The sequence below is a fragment of the Cupressus sempervirens genome, chromosome 3, assembly GCF_028749045.1.
Source record: "Cupressus sempervirens isolate cs-2001-9-10 chromosome 3, ASM2874904v1, whole genome shotgun sequence".
Taxonomy (NCBI): domain Eukaryota; kingdom Viridiplantae; phylum Streptophyta; class Pinopsida; order Cupressales; family Cupressaceae; genus Cupressus; species Cupressus sempervirens.
The window spans coordinates 333,187,952-333,205,260 of NC_143120.1; the positions used below are offsets into that span (position 1 = coordinate 333,187,952).

General features: G+C 33.8%; 1 protein-coding gene across 1 annotated transcript; it reads left to right on the forward strand.

The window, feature by feature from the left end:
* The first annotated feature begins 3,644 nt into the window (after positions 1-3,644).
* On the forward strand, positions 3,645-7,612 carry LOC149566341 (bifunctional riboflavin biosynthesis protein RIBA 1, chloroplastic-like). Its single transcript, XM_089817385.1, has 4 exons — positions 3,645-5,404; positions 6,371-6,592; positions 6,712-7,034; positions 7,466-7,612. Exons 1-4 carry the CDS (start codon positions 5,183-5,185, stop codon positions 7,479-7,481), a joined length of 783 nt encoding a protein of 260 aa, XP_089673511.1. The 5' UTR covers positions 3,645-5,182; the 3' UTR covers positions 7,482-7,612.
* The last annotated feature ends 9,697 nt before the right edge of the window (positions 7,613-17,309 follow it).

Sequence of the window (17,309 nt, forward strand, 5' to 3'; positions counted from 1 at the left end):
GATCAAGGGGACAAATTAATCAATAGCGATCAATTTGATGTATGTAATTAATATATTTTATGATATGGATTAATTTAATTGGATAAATTATGTTTTAATAGTAAAAATGTGTCATGTATAGGAAGCCCAAAAGTCAAACTCGTCAACTCAAGCATCTGGTAGTGAGCATGAAGATGAGATACACTCACACGATTGAATAAATGTTCTTGAAACTCAGAAGTCAACCATCAATGCATCTCAAAATATGGGAGAGAAGAATAATGACGAAGATGTTCAATGCAATAAGCAATCTGAAATGACAATTCATCTAGTGCCTCGTAGAAAGAGAACAAAAAGGAAACAGATGGATACACATATTTCGTAGAAGATAACATAAAAATAGATTAAATTTTATATGACTTTTCCTTTTACTTATAAAAATAATGCGTGCATTATTTCCAGGCTTTGTTTCCACTAGTGTTATTTGTGCATGTTGTGCTACATTGTGTTCTTGGAGTTGCAATTTTTTTTAATAAATATCATTTAGTAGGTAATAGTGTCTTTGGCCTATTTTCATATAACATGTCCAATTCCGTTATTTTATACACATTTTTTCATTAAATTGTTGAGGTTAATGCATAAGATCAAGAGATCAAGAGATCAAGGTAATATTGTTATTCTTTTCTATTATGCTTTTGGGTTATTATGTAGTGTTGGGTACCACTTGCAGTTTTCAGTATGGGAGGTAAGTTGACATTATCTTTGCCATCATCCTCTTCCAAGTAGATATGGTTTATTCTCCTCTTCCATCCTCTCATTCATTGTTTGATCTCAAATGAATGAACACTGACTTGAATTCACTGCAGGTCTTCCTGCAAGATGATGGGTAAAATGCAAATGGGTTATGTGAATTAGGCAACATATTCAGATTGATACAAACCCCAACAAACCACTTCAGGTAGTTATATGTTATTTTAGATTTGTTAACTATGATCTATATGAGTTATTTATGAAGTTTTTGGAAGTCATAGTTAAGTACATTGATATTGGGAATGATTTTGAAAGCTAACTTTTAAGAACATGAAATTTGCACTTTCCAATTACAAATTTTGAATGAACTTTATAAGGTTTGCTCGGATTGTATTCGTTTCTTACAACACGTAGCTATCTACATTGGATTTCATGTTGTATTGCAGTTTCTAATCATATATTTTTCATAACAGATCTATATTTGTTGACTTTATTTCTTAATTCGAGTTTTGTTATTCTTCTTGGTTCCAATATTGATAATCTTAGTTGCCAATGTTCAGTATTTACGATCGTACTTTATTTTCTATCATCAAATACTAATTGAGTATAATTTGTGCATTACTTCCAAGGGTGTTTTTAAATTTGTATGATGTCTTAGTCAGAATATCCATGTGCGTATTTGGCTTATAGGGAGAAGCAATATCAAATGATGATGGATGATTGCATTGGTCTTTGAATAGCAGCACAAAAACTGGCTGCTTGTGATGTAGTAGGTAGGGTAAAAGCTATTCAAAACACAATAAGAGTTATAAATTTAAGAGGTTTAGGTACTCTAGCCTATCAACCATGTCAATACTTCAAGGATCTGGTTTGTTTAGGTCTATCACAATATTGCTAGATGCTGATTTGGTTTCATAGACATCCAACTAACTTGGATACAGGGGCCTTTAAGGTAAAGTTGTTGTTCGGACCAGCATGAGCTATGTTATGTGGAAGTGTTCTTCAGACCAAAGAAAGTTATTGGAATGATCGACTCAGGTGTGTCTCATTTTAAATATGCGATTAATTTTGTTGATGCTGAATCGATTTATGTATATTTGACTTACTAAGCATCTCTAAGATTGTAGAGAAAAAAAAACTTTGAGAACAAAACATTCTGAGGATATCAGAAAGATTTACGAATTCAAATTTTATAGCATGATTTATTTTAGCAACAGATTGCATGATAATTCTATAATTGCATATGAGAACTTTGCTTTCAGACATGCAAAGATAAAATGTCTTACAAACATCATTTTTGGCAATTTCACATTTTCTACAATGTTCTTTTCCCATAGCAAGTACCTTGCCTCCTGTGACCTATTTTAGTTACTTCTGTTAGAAATACAATTGTTTGGCTTTCATATGATTGATCCTAAACTATTTAAATATTACGAAGATGTACAATATGCAGCAAAGATTCACCTGATATGCAGTAATGTAAAGGTTTCTATCACAGTACTTTCAGAATACCTTGCTCCTTTCAAATATCTGAAATAATTTGTGTAGAAAATTTATGACCTATATGGTTTATGCAGAGGAAAATACCAAGAGCAGCCTGAGACGTGCACTACTACTCATTTGGCTATTTGTTGTTTTAATCATGAATTCAAGTTACACGACAAGCTTAACATCAATCCTCACAGTGCATAAGCTTTCACCAACAATTCAAGGAATTTAGAGCTTGGCATCAAGCAATTCACCAATAGGGATCTCATTAGCGCTTGTAAGAATTCGCACTAGTCACATGTCGATGCTTGTATCAACATAAAATATACACAAGACTAGAGTTGATTTTCAAACCAATCTAAAGAAATAAGATAGAGAGAAATCCATAATCATCCATGAGTGGCTTGGCTTGATTGTTGCCATTGATGAAGATCCTCCACAACACCTACAGATGTTCAAAGATCAGTTATGAGAATTGAGGAAGACAATCACTCTCTTTCAAACTGTATTCTCAAAGAAAAAACCAATTCTAGGTATGCGTCCTCAGTTTCCTCAAAGACAGGTAATGTCTAAGGGACATTCCTTGTTCCACTATCTTGCTGATGTTGTGGGGATGGGCCACTGTTTGTTGGGGGCCCCTGGGGGATGACAGGGATTTGTTCCCAGTTTACACATCTTTAAATATTAAAGCACCGATACGTTAATCCTAATAGAGCAATATAGTATTTACCAGCTCAAGGGACAAAACACCCTAGAACCATATGTGGAAGTAAAATGTCATTAGAAGGGCGTTGAATTCTTTAAGGCCCCGTTTGGTTGCTAGCATAAGAATAGAAAATTAGAATAGAAAAATGGAATGGGAATGGAAATGAGGAATGGGAATAGAAATAGGCAATTCCAATCATGTTTGGTGCACTTGGAATTCGACTGGGAATATGTTAATCTATTGTTTGGTTGTACAAAAATAGAATAGGAATAAGGTTAAGTTTTGTATTTCTAAAAACATTTTTTCTAAATTTTTTTTTAATTTTTTTTTTTTAGTTAATTCATTTTCATTTTCATTTTTTTAAACAAATAGATATAATTTAAAAAAATGTTATTAAAAAAAATTTAACAAAAAAAATTCAAAAAGTAAAAGTTAAAAAAAAAAATTCAAAAATTTTTTTTTAAAAAAAAATTTTGAAAAAAAAAATTTAAAAAAAATTAAAAATTATTTTTTAATGAAAAATCGGAATGGGAATGGAAATGACCTATTCCAATAACAGATATTTTTTGGCATAGACATATGCTCATTTTAGGGGCAAAATTGGAATATGTCTTCCTATTCCCAATTCCAATTGCGCTTACCAAACAACGAATATAAAACATATTCTAATTTCGTTTTCCTATTCCACTCATATTCCAGCAACCAAACGGAGCCTAAATAGTGCAGGAATTTGATCCATTTTACGATTCACTCTATGGGCAGATTTGATTTTGTTTCATTGTGATGGAAAAATTATTAGTCTTTTTTGCAAGATGCATACCCTATCCCTGTGCATATGGTTTGGATGCTTACATGATGCACTTCCTAGACTGTGTTTTTTTTTTTTTTTTTTTGGTACATTTGGCATTTGGCATTGATCAATGATGAAGTATCAAACTATCAAATGATTTAGGTTTACAAGTCTGTATAGTTTTTTATAGATATATATTTTTTCACCCATCCATTTGCTGGGTTCTTGTACCTGCATCCATACCCACATCCGAACCAATAACTAAGATACAAATACATGGATAGTGTATTGTTTGAGGCATTCTCTTGACTAGTTTCATTACAACAAATGTGTATGTATATTTCAATTTAATTATGCTGTCAATGACACAATTTGTTAGTTAAATATGCACTGTCTAGGGAATTTAACTATTTACCAGGAATACATCGAAACATGTTCCCACCTACATCCTTGGGAGATGGGAAATCGTAGGATTTTCTCTGGCTGTCCTCTGTATATAGAGATATTAGGGATACCTCTTGAGAATATCAATTGATTAGGCTGGGTGGGATGTCTGGGCATCCTCGCTTGGGATGTATCAGGGTAGCAAGACATCTCCTTTTATAATTTAAAAAGACAGTCAACCTTTTCAAAAATATAGAAACAAAGTGCCTATGGTCCCTCGCATGCCTTTATAAATCTCTAGAACACACCCTATATGTAAATCACCCATTTGCATTGCCACTCTCAATTAACACAATTATTTTTGCACTAGCACTGCAAACTTGAAGAGGAACAGGGTAAAAAGAAAGGAGTATGGATAATCATTAACCAATGATTATTTACTACTGAATATTCTTGTTTCCCACACAATGGATAATCATTAACTAATGATTATTTACTACTGAATATTCGCGTTTCTCACACAAATATAACACATTCTTGAAGGCTCAAAATTTAAAACTTGCTTCGTTTGATGCCTAATGATAAGTTTCTATAAAATTTAGCTACAGAGGTACTAAATTGAAGTTTCCCAAATGTCCTGTCTCCCAACTCCTAGATTGTTGTTTCTAAAATGTTGTGGAGCATAGCTATTCCCCGATATTATGTTTGAGTCTGGCTGGATGATTTACCAGAACTACTTTAAATCTAGTATTCCATTATTGTAGTTTCCTTTGGTCACTAGTCTCAGGAGTTTTTTAATTCTTTAAGGTTATTTGCTTAAAGTTTCCAGTCATGAATATGATGGAAGTAAGTTGTTCCTGTAAATGACATTGCTGTAGATTGACATTTTTCTGTTATGTTTCAGCCATAAAAACACTTCTGCAGTTTTCCGAGGATTCCAGTCCACTGAGCAGTTGACTTTGCAAAAGACTATTTTAAAGTCATCTCTGGTCCTGAAGAAGAATACATCGTTTCTAAAATGTAGATGTGTAGCTAGAAATGGATCTTTACAAAGCACTAGAGGAGTTGATGAGGCACACATTCAAATGGGAAATCTGGTCACGCCTAGCGGTGTTAGTATGATTGGTTTAGGGAAAGGTCTAGTGACATCAACTAAGTTAGATAAGACAATTGCATTTGATACCATGGATGCAGAAATCACCCATGAAACAAATCAATTGATTAGTGAAGATGATGATGATCTTGATTCCCCATCAAAGGGGTTTTGCTCCATCCCCGAGGCAATTCAAGCTATTAGACAAGGAAAGGTCAGTCTCTTGGTTCTCAACATGAAAGTCTTTATAATGTGAACCTCAACTTGGAATTCTGCAAATTGGTAGCTTTCTTCTGAAGGATTAATAAAAATATAATTACGGTTATATACATAGGATAGCTGTTAATAATACATTTTGATCATGGGTTGGTCACAATATCAACTCTTCTATGTATCCATTGAATTGCATTACATTGATTTTCAGATTTTAGGAGTGAATGTATGCCATCTTTTTTTGTATCCAGTTATTATTCCAGTTCAATACTTACAATTTTCCTTTGACAGAGCAGGAAATTGAAACATTTCCAACTATTTGAATAGGGATTGTAAACACGAACAAGAATGGGGATCTCATTAATTTTGTCCAGTTTAACATAAGGTGCTATATTTTTTTTTGGAAAAAGAGGGGTAAAAATTTATCAAGACAGAAAGGAATACAACAAGGAGGGCTCAACAAGGAGCTTGATCCTAAGCAACAAGATCATCAAATTCTTGCACCATCTGAAAGGAAAGTTGCCTCCTATCCATAATATTCCAACCCGGATCATGACTAGAAGCCCATTTGGCTAAACAATCAGTAGCTCTGTTCCATTCACGAGGGATATACGTGAACCTAATGAATTGAAAAGAGGTAGAGAAGAGAATAATCTGATTAACAATAGTGGCCAGCTGCCAACTAACATTGTCAAGCTCCTGCGAAGAAAGCAAGTTCACCACCACCTGAGAATCAGACTCATAGATAATCTTATGCCATCCCTGCAAGCAACACTGTTCCACAGCATATAAAATAGCCTGAGCTTCCATGAGATTGTTAGTGAAATCACCCTTATGAACTGAGAAAAAGAATTTAACATCACCAGAACTACAGTGGGCCACTCCCCCAATACCAACAAGACCTGGATTCCCTCGGAAAGGTGCTATATTTTATCTAATAATATTTTTGTGATTTCTGCATCTACAGCTTGTTATTGCAGTGGATGATGAAGACAGGGAGAATGAAGGTGACCTTATTATGGTAGCATCCTTAGTAACCCCAGAAGCATTGGCCTTCATTGTGAAGCATGGAACTGGGATCGTTTGTGTTGCTATGAAGGAAGAGGATCTAGATAGATTTGGACTGCCTCTAATGGTACCAGACAAAGAAAATGAAGAGACACTTCTAACCGCATTTACATTGACTGTGGTATGTAGTGCCAGTTTTTGTAAATCTCTTTGCTATTTAAAATTCTCTTTCCTTGGTATTATTTCTTTTAGTGCAAATTAGAAGGATTATTAATGTAGACCTTATCTGGTGAATAATAGAATGCAAAAGTAGGCACATTCACAGGTGTATCAGTAGCAGATAGGGCAAATACAATACTAGCACTTGCATCTCTAGATTCTAAACCTGGTGATTTTAGGAGGCCTGGTCATATATTCCCTTTAAAATATAGAGAAGGTGGAGTACTAAAGAGAGCTGGGCATACAGAAGCTCTTGTTGATCTTGCAATACTAGCAGGATTGAGGCCTGCTGCAGTCCTTTGTGAAATAGTTGATGATGATGGTTCAATGGCACGCTTACCAAGATTACGAGAGTTTGCTACGGAGCATAATCTGCTTCTCATATCTATTGCAGACCTTAACAGGTACTTTCATTTTCTCTTTGCTTTTTTTCTATAGGGACGATGGTCACTAATCTCTTTCAACACGTTTTGGTTCACTCGACACTCTAGTCTTAATGGTAATAGCTTAAAGCCTAAAGGTTAACAGTGAATTTTCTGTCAACAAGATTAAATTAATAAGTAGGAGATAAGTTGTTCCGATGCCAGAAAGAGGGTAATAATTTGAAGTTTAACAATAAGTATTTGTTTAAGTTCTTAGTGCAGTTGTTGAATGAAAAAATTAACTTCAAGATGAAGATATTACAAAGAGAACCTCTTGGATGGGAGTTTTGACATTGCTATTTAATTTGAACCTAGTAAATTTGTAAACAACTTTAAATACTTGAAGTTTCTGATGTGATTTGATGTTTCTTTTCTTTCAATTGTCTTAATGGCTGAGAGCGCTAATATTGCAGGTACAAGAGGAAATGAAAGAAGCTGGTTGAACGGAGTGCTATTGCCAGACTACCGACAATGTGGGGATCATTACAGGTGTACTGTTACCAATCAAAGTTGGATGGCATTGAGCATGTTGCCATGGTTAAGGTGAGATCTTGCACATATTGAGTTTTGAAATATCTTTTGACATGTTTTAATGGAAAAAGAGGGGTAAAAATTTATTAAGATAGAAAGGAATACAACAAGGAGAGCTCAACCAGGAGCTATGATATGTATGGCAAGTTGAAATATTTTTCTCATGAATATTTTGGAGCCCTTTATTTTGGTTGATCAATTAGAGTTAGCAAGAAATCCACAACCTTTTCAATCAAATAAGTTCAAGAAAGTCAATCTCAACTACCACGAGTGAATTTATTTATACTCGAAAATAAAGACCTTCCAAATATACACATAATAATACAAATGCTTATTTTTCTTGTCTCTTTCCCAACTGCTAATACACCGCCATAAAATATTAAAAGAAAAAGTCTGCTTAATAATCTTGAAAGATCTCTATGCCTTGTTCCTGAGATTGAAGTTCTCACAAGTTCACAACCTTGGAAGATGTTGGGAAAGGTTGATTAGTGTGGATTTAAATTTTCAATGTTCTTGCAATATTTGTTTCTGTGAAAGCATGCTTCTGGGAGTAGCATGTGTAATGTTTTCAACTCAGCGTTTCGAATCTATCTTGGAGACCAATCTGCAGGGCCAACACTTTTCGGTGCTTGTTCTGTGGGATTTCATTTTAAGATTTCCAATACATATAATTCAGCATTTTTCCAAGTTTTGAAGATAAAGGGAAGTTTTAATGATAGAAAATGCTTTTGAATGTTTGGGAAGGTTGGGGAATAGCTAGCAAAATAATATATAAAAAATAATCATTGAACTGTATGCATACACATAAATAAAAAATACCAAAAACAACTAAGACAAACTAAATTAAGGTGAAATTTTAAAAACCCTAAATAGTGAATGTGAACCCATATTATGCCAGTCTGAAATGGAACTTATTCACGTTATCAGTGATTACAACCTGTTTGGTGCAAGTTTGTCTAATCTTGAAGATTCATTGAAAACATTATTTAACAAAAATTCAAGTTTGGATAGTTCAATGCATTTTGTCCTTAAAGCTTTAGATTAAGAATCTCTTTTTGATGCTTGTGGGACAACCTCCCATGCTTTATTAGTTTGACGTTGTCTTAAGCTTCATCTGAAACAAGGCACTTATCTGACATTCCAATAACCCTTGACCACAAATACGATTTGATCACTAGTTTTCTTTCCTTTCAATGCATACCCGTCTTCCATTAATGATTAGTTTTATAATTTTTTCCTTGCTTTTAACCATAAATGCTTCTTTCAAATTTTTTCTATTTAGCAAACGAACATGTGATTTAAAGTGGACTTTCCAGTTATAAATAAAGGTAGGTTTCATAACATTAATAAAATGTGGGTGAAAAATGATGCAACTGCTGGGATGTTCTTCATAAAGAGTGCTTGAGCTGGAGTAGTAATGGATGGGTGACATTCTAGGAAGTTCTGATCTTTCACCCCTGTGAACATCATCTAGATAAAATGAGTGATAAGCAGACCTTTCATATTCATGAGAGACAGATTTTTGAAAACCAAAGCATGAAATGCAAGTTAATGAAAGACTTGAAAAACTATGCAGTTAAATCTTGATAAGATAATAATAATATTAATGTCCAACATAAAACCACAAGGGTTTATGAGACTGAGCATACAAACAAAAGAGCCAGCCAAAGCAGAGCACCAAATGGTGACTGAGAAGAAACAAAACAAGATACGAAACAAGGAAAACCAAGGTAAGGACTAAAGATCCTTCCTTGGCACAAAGAAATCAGTCATAGAAAGATATAACTGTCACAAAAAAAAGGGAAAAGATTTATTCATAGGTCACTATCTCAGTGTGTCTGGATGTAGGAGATGCCTATGGTGAATTGTTTGATGCCAAGCTCTCAATTATATTCTATGAATGTATTTCTTCAACTCAAGCTCTCCTTTATGATTGGAATCGATTATAGAATGAGAAAATCTCTTTACCTATTATAAAATTTTTATTTTTATTTTTATTTTTGTTAGTTCAGAAAGACAATAGTTTTCATATGCTTCTTCACTAGTTATAGGCACTATTACTGCTTTATCTATGTCTAAAATCTGACTCTATGAGGAATTGTTAATGACTGTGCCTTCACTCAAATCTCATCTTACTCTCAAATCTCATCTTCCTTTGGCATCAAAAATTATTTTGTCTGTGGACTCCAGCAACATGAAGTTAGAGAATTTTAGACTTAAATTGAAGCTAATCATATGGCCCGAGGACCTCTATAATCTTGAAATAAATCAATGCCTTCATATCGGGATGTGAGTGATTGACTTTAAAACATTCAGAGAGTATTACCCTTTTGTTGTGGTTCACTTCATACATTGGCTTGCTGAAGGGTGAATATTTTTGTCATCTAGCAGACAAGAAGAGTGTTAAAGGGTGAATATTTTTCTCATCTAGCAGACAAGAAGAGTGTTGAAGGGTGTTTGAATAGAAATAGCTCACAACAGGTATTTATCAAATCAAAATAAACTTCTTTCTTTTCTTTTGAGAGTCTGCCTTTTGAAGAATACATATCTCATTCCCGTGATGTTCGGAAATAGGATTATTACCTGGAAGCGCTTGGTTTCATTTTCACATGGTCTTCATGTATTTGTATAATGCCATTATGTATCAAGATATCTTGTTGTCTAGACTCCATCGGGGTTTATTAGTCATCTTTGCATGATTATGAATTCATTCTAAGCAATATTTCTGTGTTTGTTCTTGCTGCATATTCCTAATACATGTGTCATGTTTTTTTTTCTGACGCTCTCTCTGTACTGTCATATTTCTGAAAGTCCTTGTCATTGCAGAGATGTATGTCTTTTATGTATAATGTTTCTATGATTATGTACTAACATTCACTTCAGATTTGAAACCTGTAAGTTCTCCCAAATCTAATTATTGTCTTGGAATTGCTATTGTTTTGGTAGGAAATAAAACTATAAGAAGATGAGGCCCTTTATCAAGTCTTCATTTCTCCAGGTTAGAATCTTGAATAATCTAGTTGATCTGTATGATAATGTTTCAATAGTCCTATTTCTGACCTTTTTCTCCACATCTTACAATTGCTCTGTGCATATGGTCTTGACATAATGGTCTAATTCTTTGCCATCCTAGTTGTCTCATGGCACAATAATTTTTTTTGTAGCATCCTTAACACTCTTTGATGTTTGTAATGATCTGTTCTTGTAGTAGCACTTTCATATTATGACCACAAACTATTAACTTGTAAGTGGCTATTGATAGAACTACTCTAAATGAGTGAAGCAATCAATAACATTGATCCCAAAAGAATGATATCACTCATTGCAGTCATGAATGTGCTTTAAACATAATATGGACATTGTGCTCTGAATAGCAAAGAAATAAAATGTCATTAATCCACTGATTTATGTTTCTCACTTAAAATCAATATTTTCTTTATTATTATTATTTTTCACTTGTTTGGAATGAAGTTTCAAGTACAACCACAAGAGCTTTAAACCTCTTTTTCATATTGACCGAGTTAAAATAACAACATTCTTTTGGAGACAAGCTTGAAAAGTACATACTTTAAGTAGTTCAAACTTCTTGGTGTTATTTCCTCCTATCAACATACTTTTGGGAACAAAGCAATTCAAACTTCTTGGTGTTATTTCCTCCTATCAACATACTTTTGGGAACAAGCTTGAAAATTACATGTACTTTAATTAGTTCAAACTTCTTGGTGTTCTTCCCTCCATCATTTATGTCTAAAAGATAAGAGTTACGATTGCTTTCAATTACTTTAGATAACATCTATAACCTTTATAAAAGGACCTAATAATTGTTATAAGAAAGTCTATTTTTACCCCCCACAACAAAAAATAGGTAATAGATTCATGCATACTTCAATTTGAGTGATCTCTATGATTCACAACATTTTGTGCACATTTTCTTTTTTGATGAATTTCGCATATATGAGCATCATCATTTGATTAGTTTTCTTATATCCTTACATTTCTTTTCTCTTTTAGGCTATTGGAAAACCTTGAAGAATATGAGATGCTTCTTGTTTAGCTAAATGTTTCTATCCTTTAGCTACAAAAGACACCAACAAAATTGAGATGCTTCTTGTTTGTTTCATAACCATTGTTGGGCAGTTGCATCCAGATGTGGGCATTCTAGACATGGCATGTTGAGAGCATTACAACTCTTCGTAAGAATATATATTTAAATCAAACATCTTTTATACTATACCATTAGACTTGGTGGACATGTGGACAAGTGTAGTATTAAGGTGTTAGGGTCAGTTTAAATACTTCATTATGAGGTTATAGAATATAAGAAAATCAATGTTATTATTCAGTGATGGCTATGCCATTTCCACGATATACTTTATTGGTGGGTGAACCCACAATAATGGGTTCCACTTTAGTGGGACGAACAAAAATGAAAAAAATTGCAAAATGAGAAATTGAGTTTACCATATGTTCGTGCGAACACACTTATTGTGTTCACGCGAACTTTTTTTTAATCATGTTCGCGCGAACATATTTCGTATGTTTGCACGAACATATGTGATATATATGTTCGCGCAAACATGATTTGCATGTTCGCGTGAACATACGTTCACGCGAACATACGTTCACGCGAACATACGTTCACGCGAACATGGTAAACGTGTTCGCGTGAACGCTATGTTCGCACGAACATGCAAAATCACAAAAATTTTAAACTTTTTTTTCTTTTTTCTTTTTTTTTGCTCTTTTGACTGCCATAATTGCAGGAGAATGATCTTCTACTGTAAAATAAAAAAATGTCAAAATGTGCTGCTTGGAGCAAGCTTTCCAACGACTATAATTTTATTGCATAATTTAATCATTAAGACTTTCAAATATGAGTTTAACTCATTATAGGTTCATTACCGATTGAACATCAACCGACTTTGACACCTCGAAAAAATTAGTAAATTAGGTCAAATTTTTTTTGAAAAATATGGAGGCACTGGCTTATTGAGATACCTTTCTATTAAAAAAAAAAAAATGGTTTATGATAAATTGACTTCAAATTATCTGTGTCAAACGGAATGTATGTCTGAATTATGGTTCATGTCACTTCAAAACTTCATAAACTATACAATATTCAACAAAAATAAATCAAACCAAATGCAGACACTGGATATTGATGTTACAAATCCAACGCCGAAAGAATTACTTCATTATCATTTCTAGAAAAAAAGTTATGTGTGTCAAACGGACTGTCACTTTTTAAAATATTAAATTTTATTATGTACCACTTTTTGGAGGAGATAAAAAAAATTGACATAAATAATTTTTTTTTTTTTTTAGATTAAAAAATATGGTTACAAAGTAGAAACAAAGTACCCAAAATCACTAGTTTATGTCATCTTGAAATTATTTATAGTTTTGGAGATATAGTCACTTGAACGTGACGTTTGTTGCAAAAATATTGATTTCAGTGTCAAAATTGGTCAAAAAGTGAAACCCATTATTGTGGGATCACCCTGGTTGTAGGGGACGAACTCCCACATCATTTTGTAATGTAAACAAAGTATTGGAAATAAAATAATTAATATATTTTTTCTGGCCAAGTTTGTTGGTTATGCTACATTATTGAATGTTTTGTAAGAAACAAAATATTGCAAATAATTACAGTGAATATATTGTGTTATTGTGTTCACACATTAGATGTTAAAAATCATAGGAAAATAATAATAATAATTTAAATTTATTTTTTTATTTTTTTAATAACATTGAAATAGATAGACAACAGTTGAACAAATTTAGACATGTATTGTCTCAACAATTGGGATTAAAGAGTATTGTCTCCAAAGAGACAAAAGTGAAATTGTCTCTAAAGAGACAAAATGACTTTTGTTTCATATTTTCTTATAGAGACAATATTTTAAGACATTTTTAAAGACACTCGGTTGAAGACAATATTTGAGATGATAAACAACTTTTTTATTGTCTCATATTAAGACAATTGATTAAGGATTTGTCTCAAAAAATGTCTTTAAACCCCTCTCCATGTAGTAGTGTGAGTAGCCTATTGATATCCCAGACTAGGGCAGTGTTGCCTCCCCGTGTTGATGATGTTGGTGTGAGTTCATCATTGGTGAGCTCATCACATGTTTGTGTGCCCCATACTTGCATAACGTGCAAGAATATTTGTTTGAGTCCTATAGGTGATCTTTCTGAGTATCATGTTGTATTTGAAGAGGATACACCAGATGTGTGTATACAAGCTACACACCCTAACGTGAGAGAGGAGGGGCATGCAAAGGCATGGAATCCTTCTGTGTTGGTATGTGTATACATTTTTTTGTTACAAAATATGCGATTTAAAGTTAGTCTTTATAATATATTAATTTTAACCCATACTGACTTATACATGTATGTGATTTTCATTCATGTTTAGTTGATGAATGAGGAGGAGCTTAGACGTGTTGATAATGTCTCAGCTATTTCATTTGGTCTTGAGACATCTACGATACTTTATGTTGTGTTTTCATTGTTTTTCTATTTGATATTGGATCATATATGGTTTCTAATCTTTCTTTTCTCTTGTAGGTATCAGCTGTCAGTGGGGGGCAGAGTGCGAGGGGTGAGGCACAACACGTTGACAAGGGAAAGGTAATTAGGTGCTTTTAAAGTGGTTAAATATTGATGCATTCTTATAAAATGTTTGTGGTAATGGAATTTAATTACATTCTTTATTGTACAGGGTGTGGCTACTAGTGATGAGTCTAGGAAGATTTAACATTGTAGATCCTCTAGCGTTTCCATTTGCAGTGAGAGCCCCATCGTATGTATAAGTATCATTTATTTGTTATTTTCTTTATTTTCATAAATAAATTCAAAACCAATTTCCATGATATTAACAACAATTATTTTGTATCTCATAGGAAACACCTAGTGCACATAAGGTTGGATGCTAGAGTTTTTTTAATCTTTGATGACGCAACTATTATATCTAGAGGAGGAGTTAGCAGAGGTAAGTTATAGTTTGAATACTTAATTATATGTTATAAATTTAGTATGATATGAATTATAATATTATAGTTTAAGTTGTAGATTCATTTGACAAACATACTTGAATATATAAAGGCCACAATCAACGAGGTTCAAGCATTGTCGAGGACATATGAGAGGACTCCTAATCGGCACAGGAGGTCGATGAGAGAGGTATTTATGATGAAATTTTAATACTATAAATCTTCATTAAAAAAAAGGTAAGATAGTATAGTTGTCATAGGATGCACCATGAGACGTTTTGAGATGGCATATGCCACATTGTATACAAAAACATTGATATTATACACATTCTGATGGCATGATCAACCACATTATATATATATATATATATATATATATATATATATATATATATATATATATATATATATATATATATATATATATATATATATATATATATATATATATATATATATATATATATTTGTGTAATTTGTTTATGGATACATGAACTTTGATATATATTTGTGTAATTTGTCTATGGATACATGTATTTTGATATATATTTTTGTCAGTTATGTACACAATGATATACATATTAATTTAGTACAGTATTGTTCAATTTATCGTGGATCATGTCTATTGTTCATGTTTATGGAATATCATTCATTTTAATCATATTTGTTATATTCAATTCAATTGCAATAATTTGTGAATATCATTTTAACAACCTTTATTATCAAATTTTGATGCAATTTTTAATTTGAAATGATAATATATATATTTAATTTGAAATGATCTCTGCAATCCCTTAAGATGTCATTATGGTTCACCTGCCCAAATGCACCTAGAGCACATTGGATACTCTTCAGTACAGGATGGTTGTGAATGATGGAGGCTCTCCGCAGCTGGAAAAAGAATGTCACTAGGGTTCACCCGCCCATCCAAAGCTAATGACGCTGATGATTTGATGCCAAGATTAGCGGTTTCAAATTTACATAATGATGCACCTATGAACTAAGGCACACTACAAGTTTTGACATCGAGCGAGATCATTGTGCCAAATCTAACCGAAATGTGATCTCTAAAAAATGAGATAGGTTATTGTAGGCCTCGAAATGAATGTCCTATAGCATTTGATGCTTCATTGATATCCCCCACGAGCTCTGAGTTATGACCCTCAAAAGATCAACCTTGAAAGACACTTAGAGCACCTTGAAGACTCTTCGGTACGAGGTTGTTGTGAATGACGGAGGCTCTCCTCGGCTAGAAAAAGGGTGTCACTAGGGTTCACTCGCCCATCTGGAGCTAATGACATTGATGATTTGATACCAAGATTAGTGATTTCAAAATTACGCAGTGATGCACCTATGAATTGAGGCACACTACAAGTTTTGGCATCGAGTGAGATCGTTGTGCCGAATCCAAATAGAATGTGATCTCTGAAAAATGAGATAGGCTATTGTAGGACTCGACATGACCATCCTTTATCATTCAACTTTTCATTGATAGCCCCCCACGAGCTCTAAGTTATGACCCTCGAAAGATCAACATCGAAATGCACTTAGAGCACCTTGGAGACTCTTCGGTATGGGGTGGCTGCAAATAATGGACACTCTCTATGGCTGGAAGAAGGGTGTCACTAGGGTTGACTCACCCATCCAGAGCTAATGACACTAAAAATTTGATGCCAAGATCAACAGTTTCAATGTTACATCGTGATGCACTTATGAGCTGAGGCATACTGTAAGTTTTGACATCGAGCGAGATCACTATGCCAAATCCAAACAGAATGTGATCTCTCTAAAATGAGATAGGATATTGTAGACCTTAGCATGACCGTCCTGTAGCATTTGATGTTTCATCAATAGCTCCCACGAGATCTAAGTTATAACCATTGGAAGATCTACCTTGAAACGCACTTAAAGGACCTTGGAGACCCTTCGGTACGGGGTGGCCACAAATGATGGAGGCTCTCCATGGCTAAAACAAGGGTGTTAGTAAGGTTCACCCACCCATCTGAAGCTAATGATACTAACAATTTGATGCCAAGATTAGTGGTTTCAAAGTTACACACTGATGCACCTATGATTTGAGGCACACAAAACGTTTTGGCATCGAGCAAGATCGCTATGCCGAATCCAAACGTAATGTGATCTCTTGAAAATGAGATAGGTTATTGTAGAACTCAGCATGAGCATCTTGTATCATTTGACATTTCATTGATAGCCCCTACGAGCTCTAAGTTACAACCCTTTGAAGATTGACCTTGAAATGCACTTAGAGCACCTTGGAGACTCTTCAGTATGTGGTGGCCATGAACGATAAAGGTTCTCCGCGGCTAGAACAAAGGTGTCACTAGGGTTCACCCACCCATTTGAAGAAAATGATGCTGATTATTTGATGCCAAGATTAGTGATTTCAAAGTTACATAGTGATGCACCTATGAATTGAGGCACACTACAAGTTTTGGCATCGAGTGAGATTGCTGTGTCAAATCCAAATGAAATGTGATCTCTCAAAAATGAGATAGGTTATTGTAGGCCTTGACATGACTGTCATGTAGTATTTAATGTTTCATCAATAGCCCTCATGAGCTCTGAGTTACGACCCTTGAAAGATCAACCTCGAAACATACTTAGAGCACCTTGGAGAGTCTTTGGTATGGGGTGGCTGCCAAAGATGGAGGCTCTTAGCAGCTAGAACAAGGGCATCACTAGGGTTTACCCACCCATTCAGAGCTAATGA

Bases quoted from the DNA above. Each gene is read 5' to 3' on its own strand.
- LOC149566341 (XM_089817385.1), top strand. From the start codon at position 5,183: ATGGGAAATCTGGTCACGCCTAGCGGTGTTAGTATGATTGGTTTAGGG. The intron at 5,405-6,370 runs GTCAGTCTCTTG...CTGCATCTACAG, and splicing joins AAGCTATTAGACAAGGAAAG to CTTGTTATTGCAGTGGATGA. The intron at 6,593-6,711 runs GTATGTAGTGCC...GGTGAATAATAG, and splicing joins CCGCATTTACATTGACTGTG to AATGCAAAAGTAGGCACATT.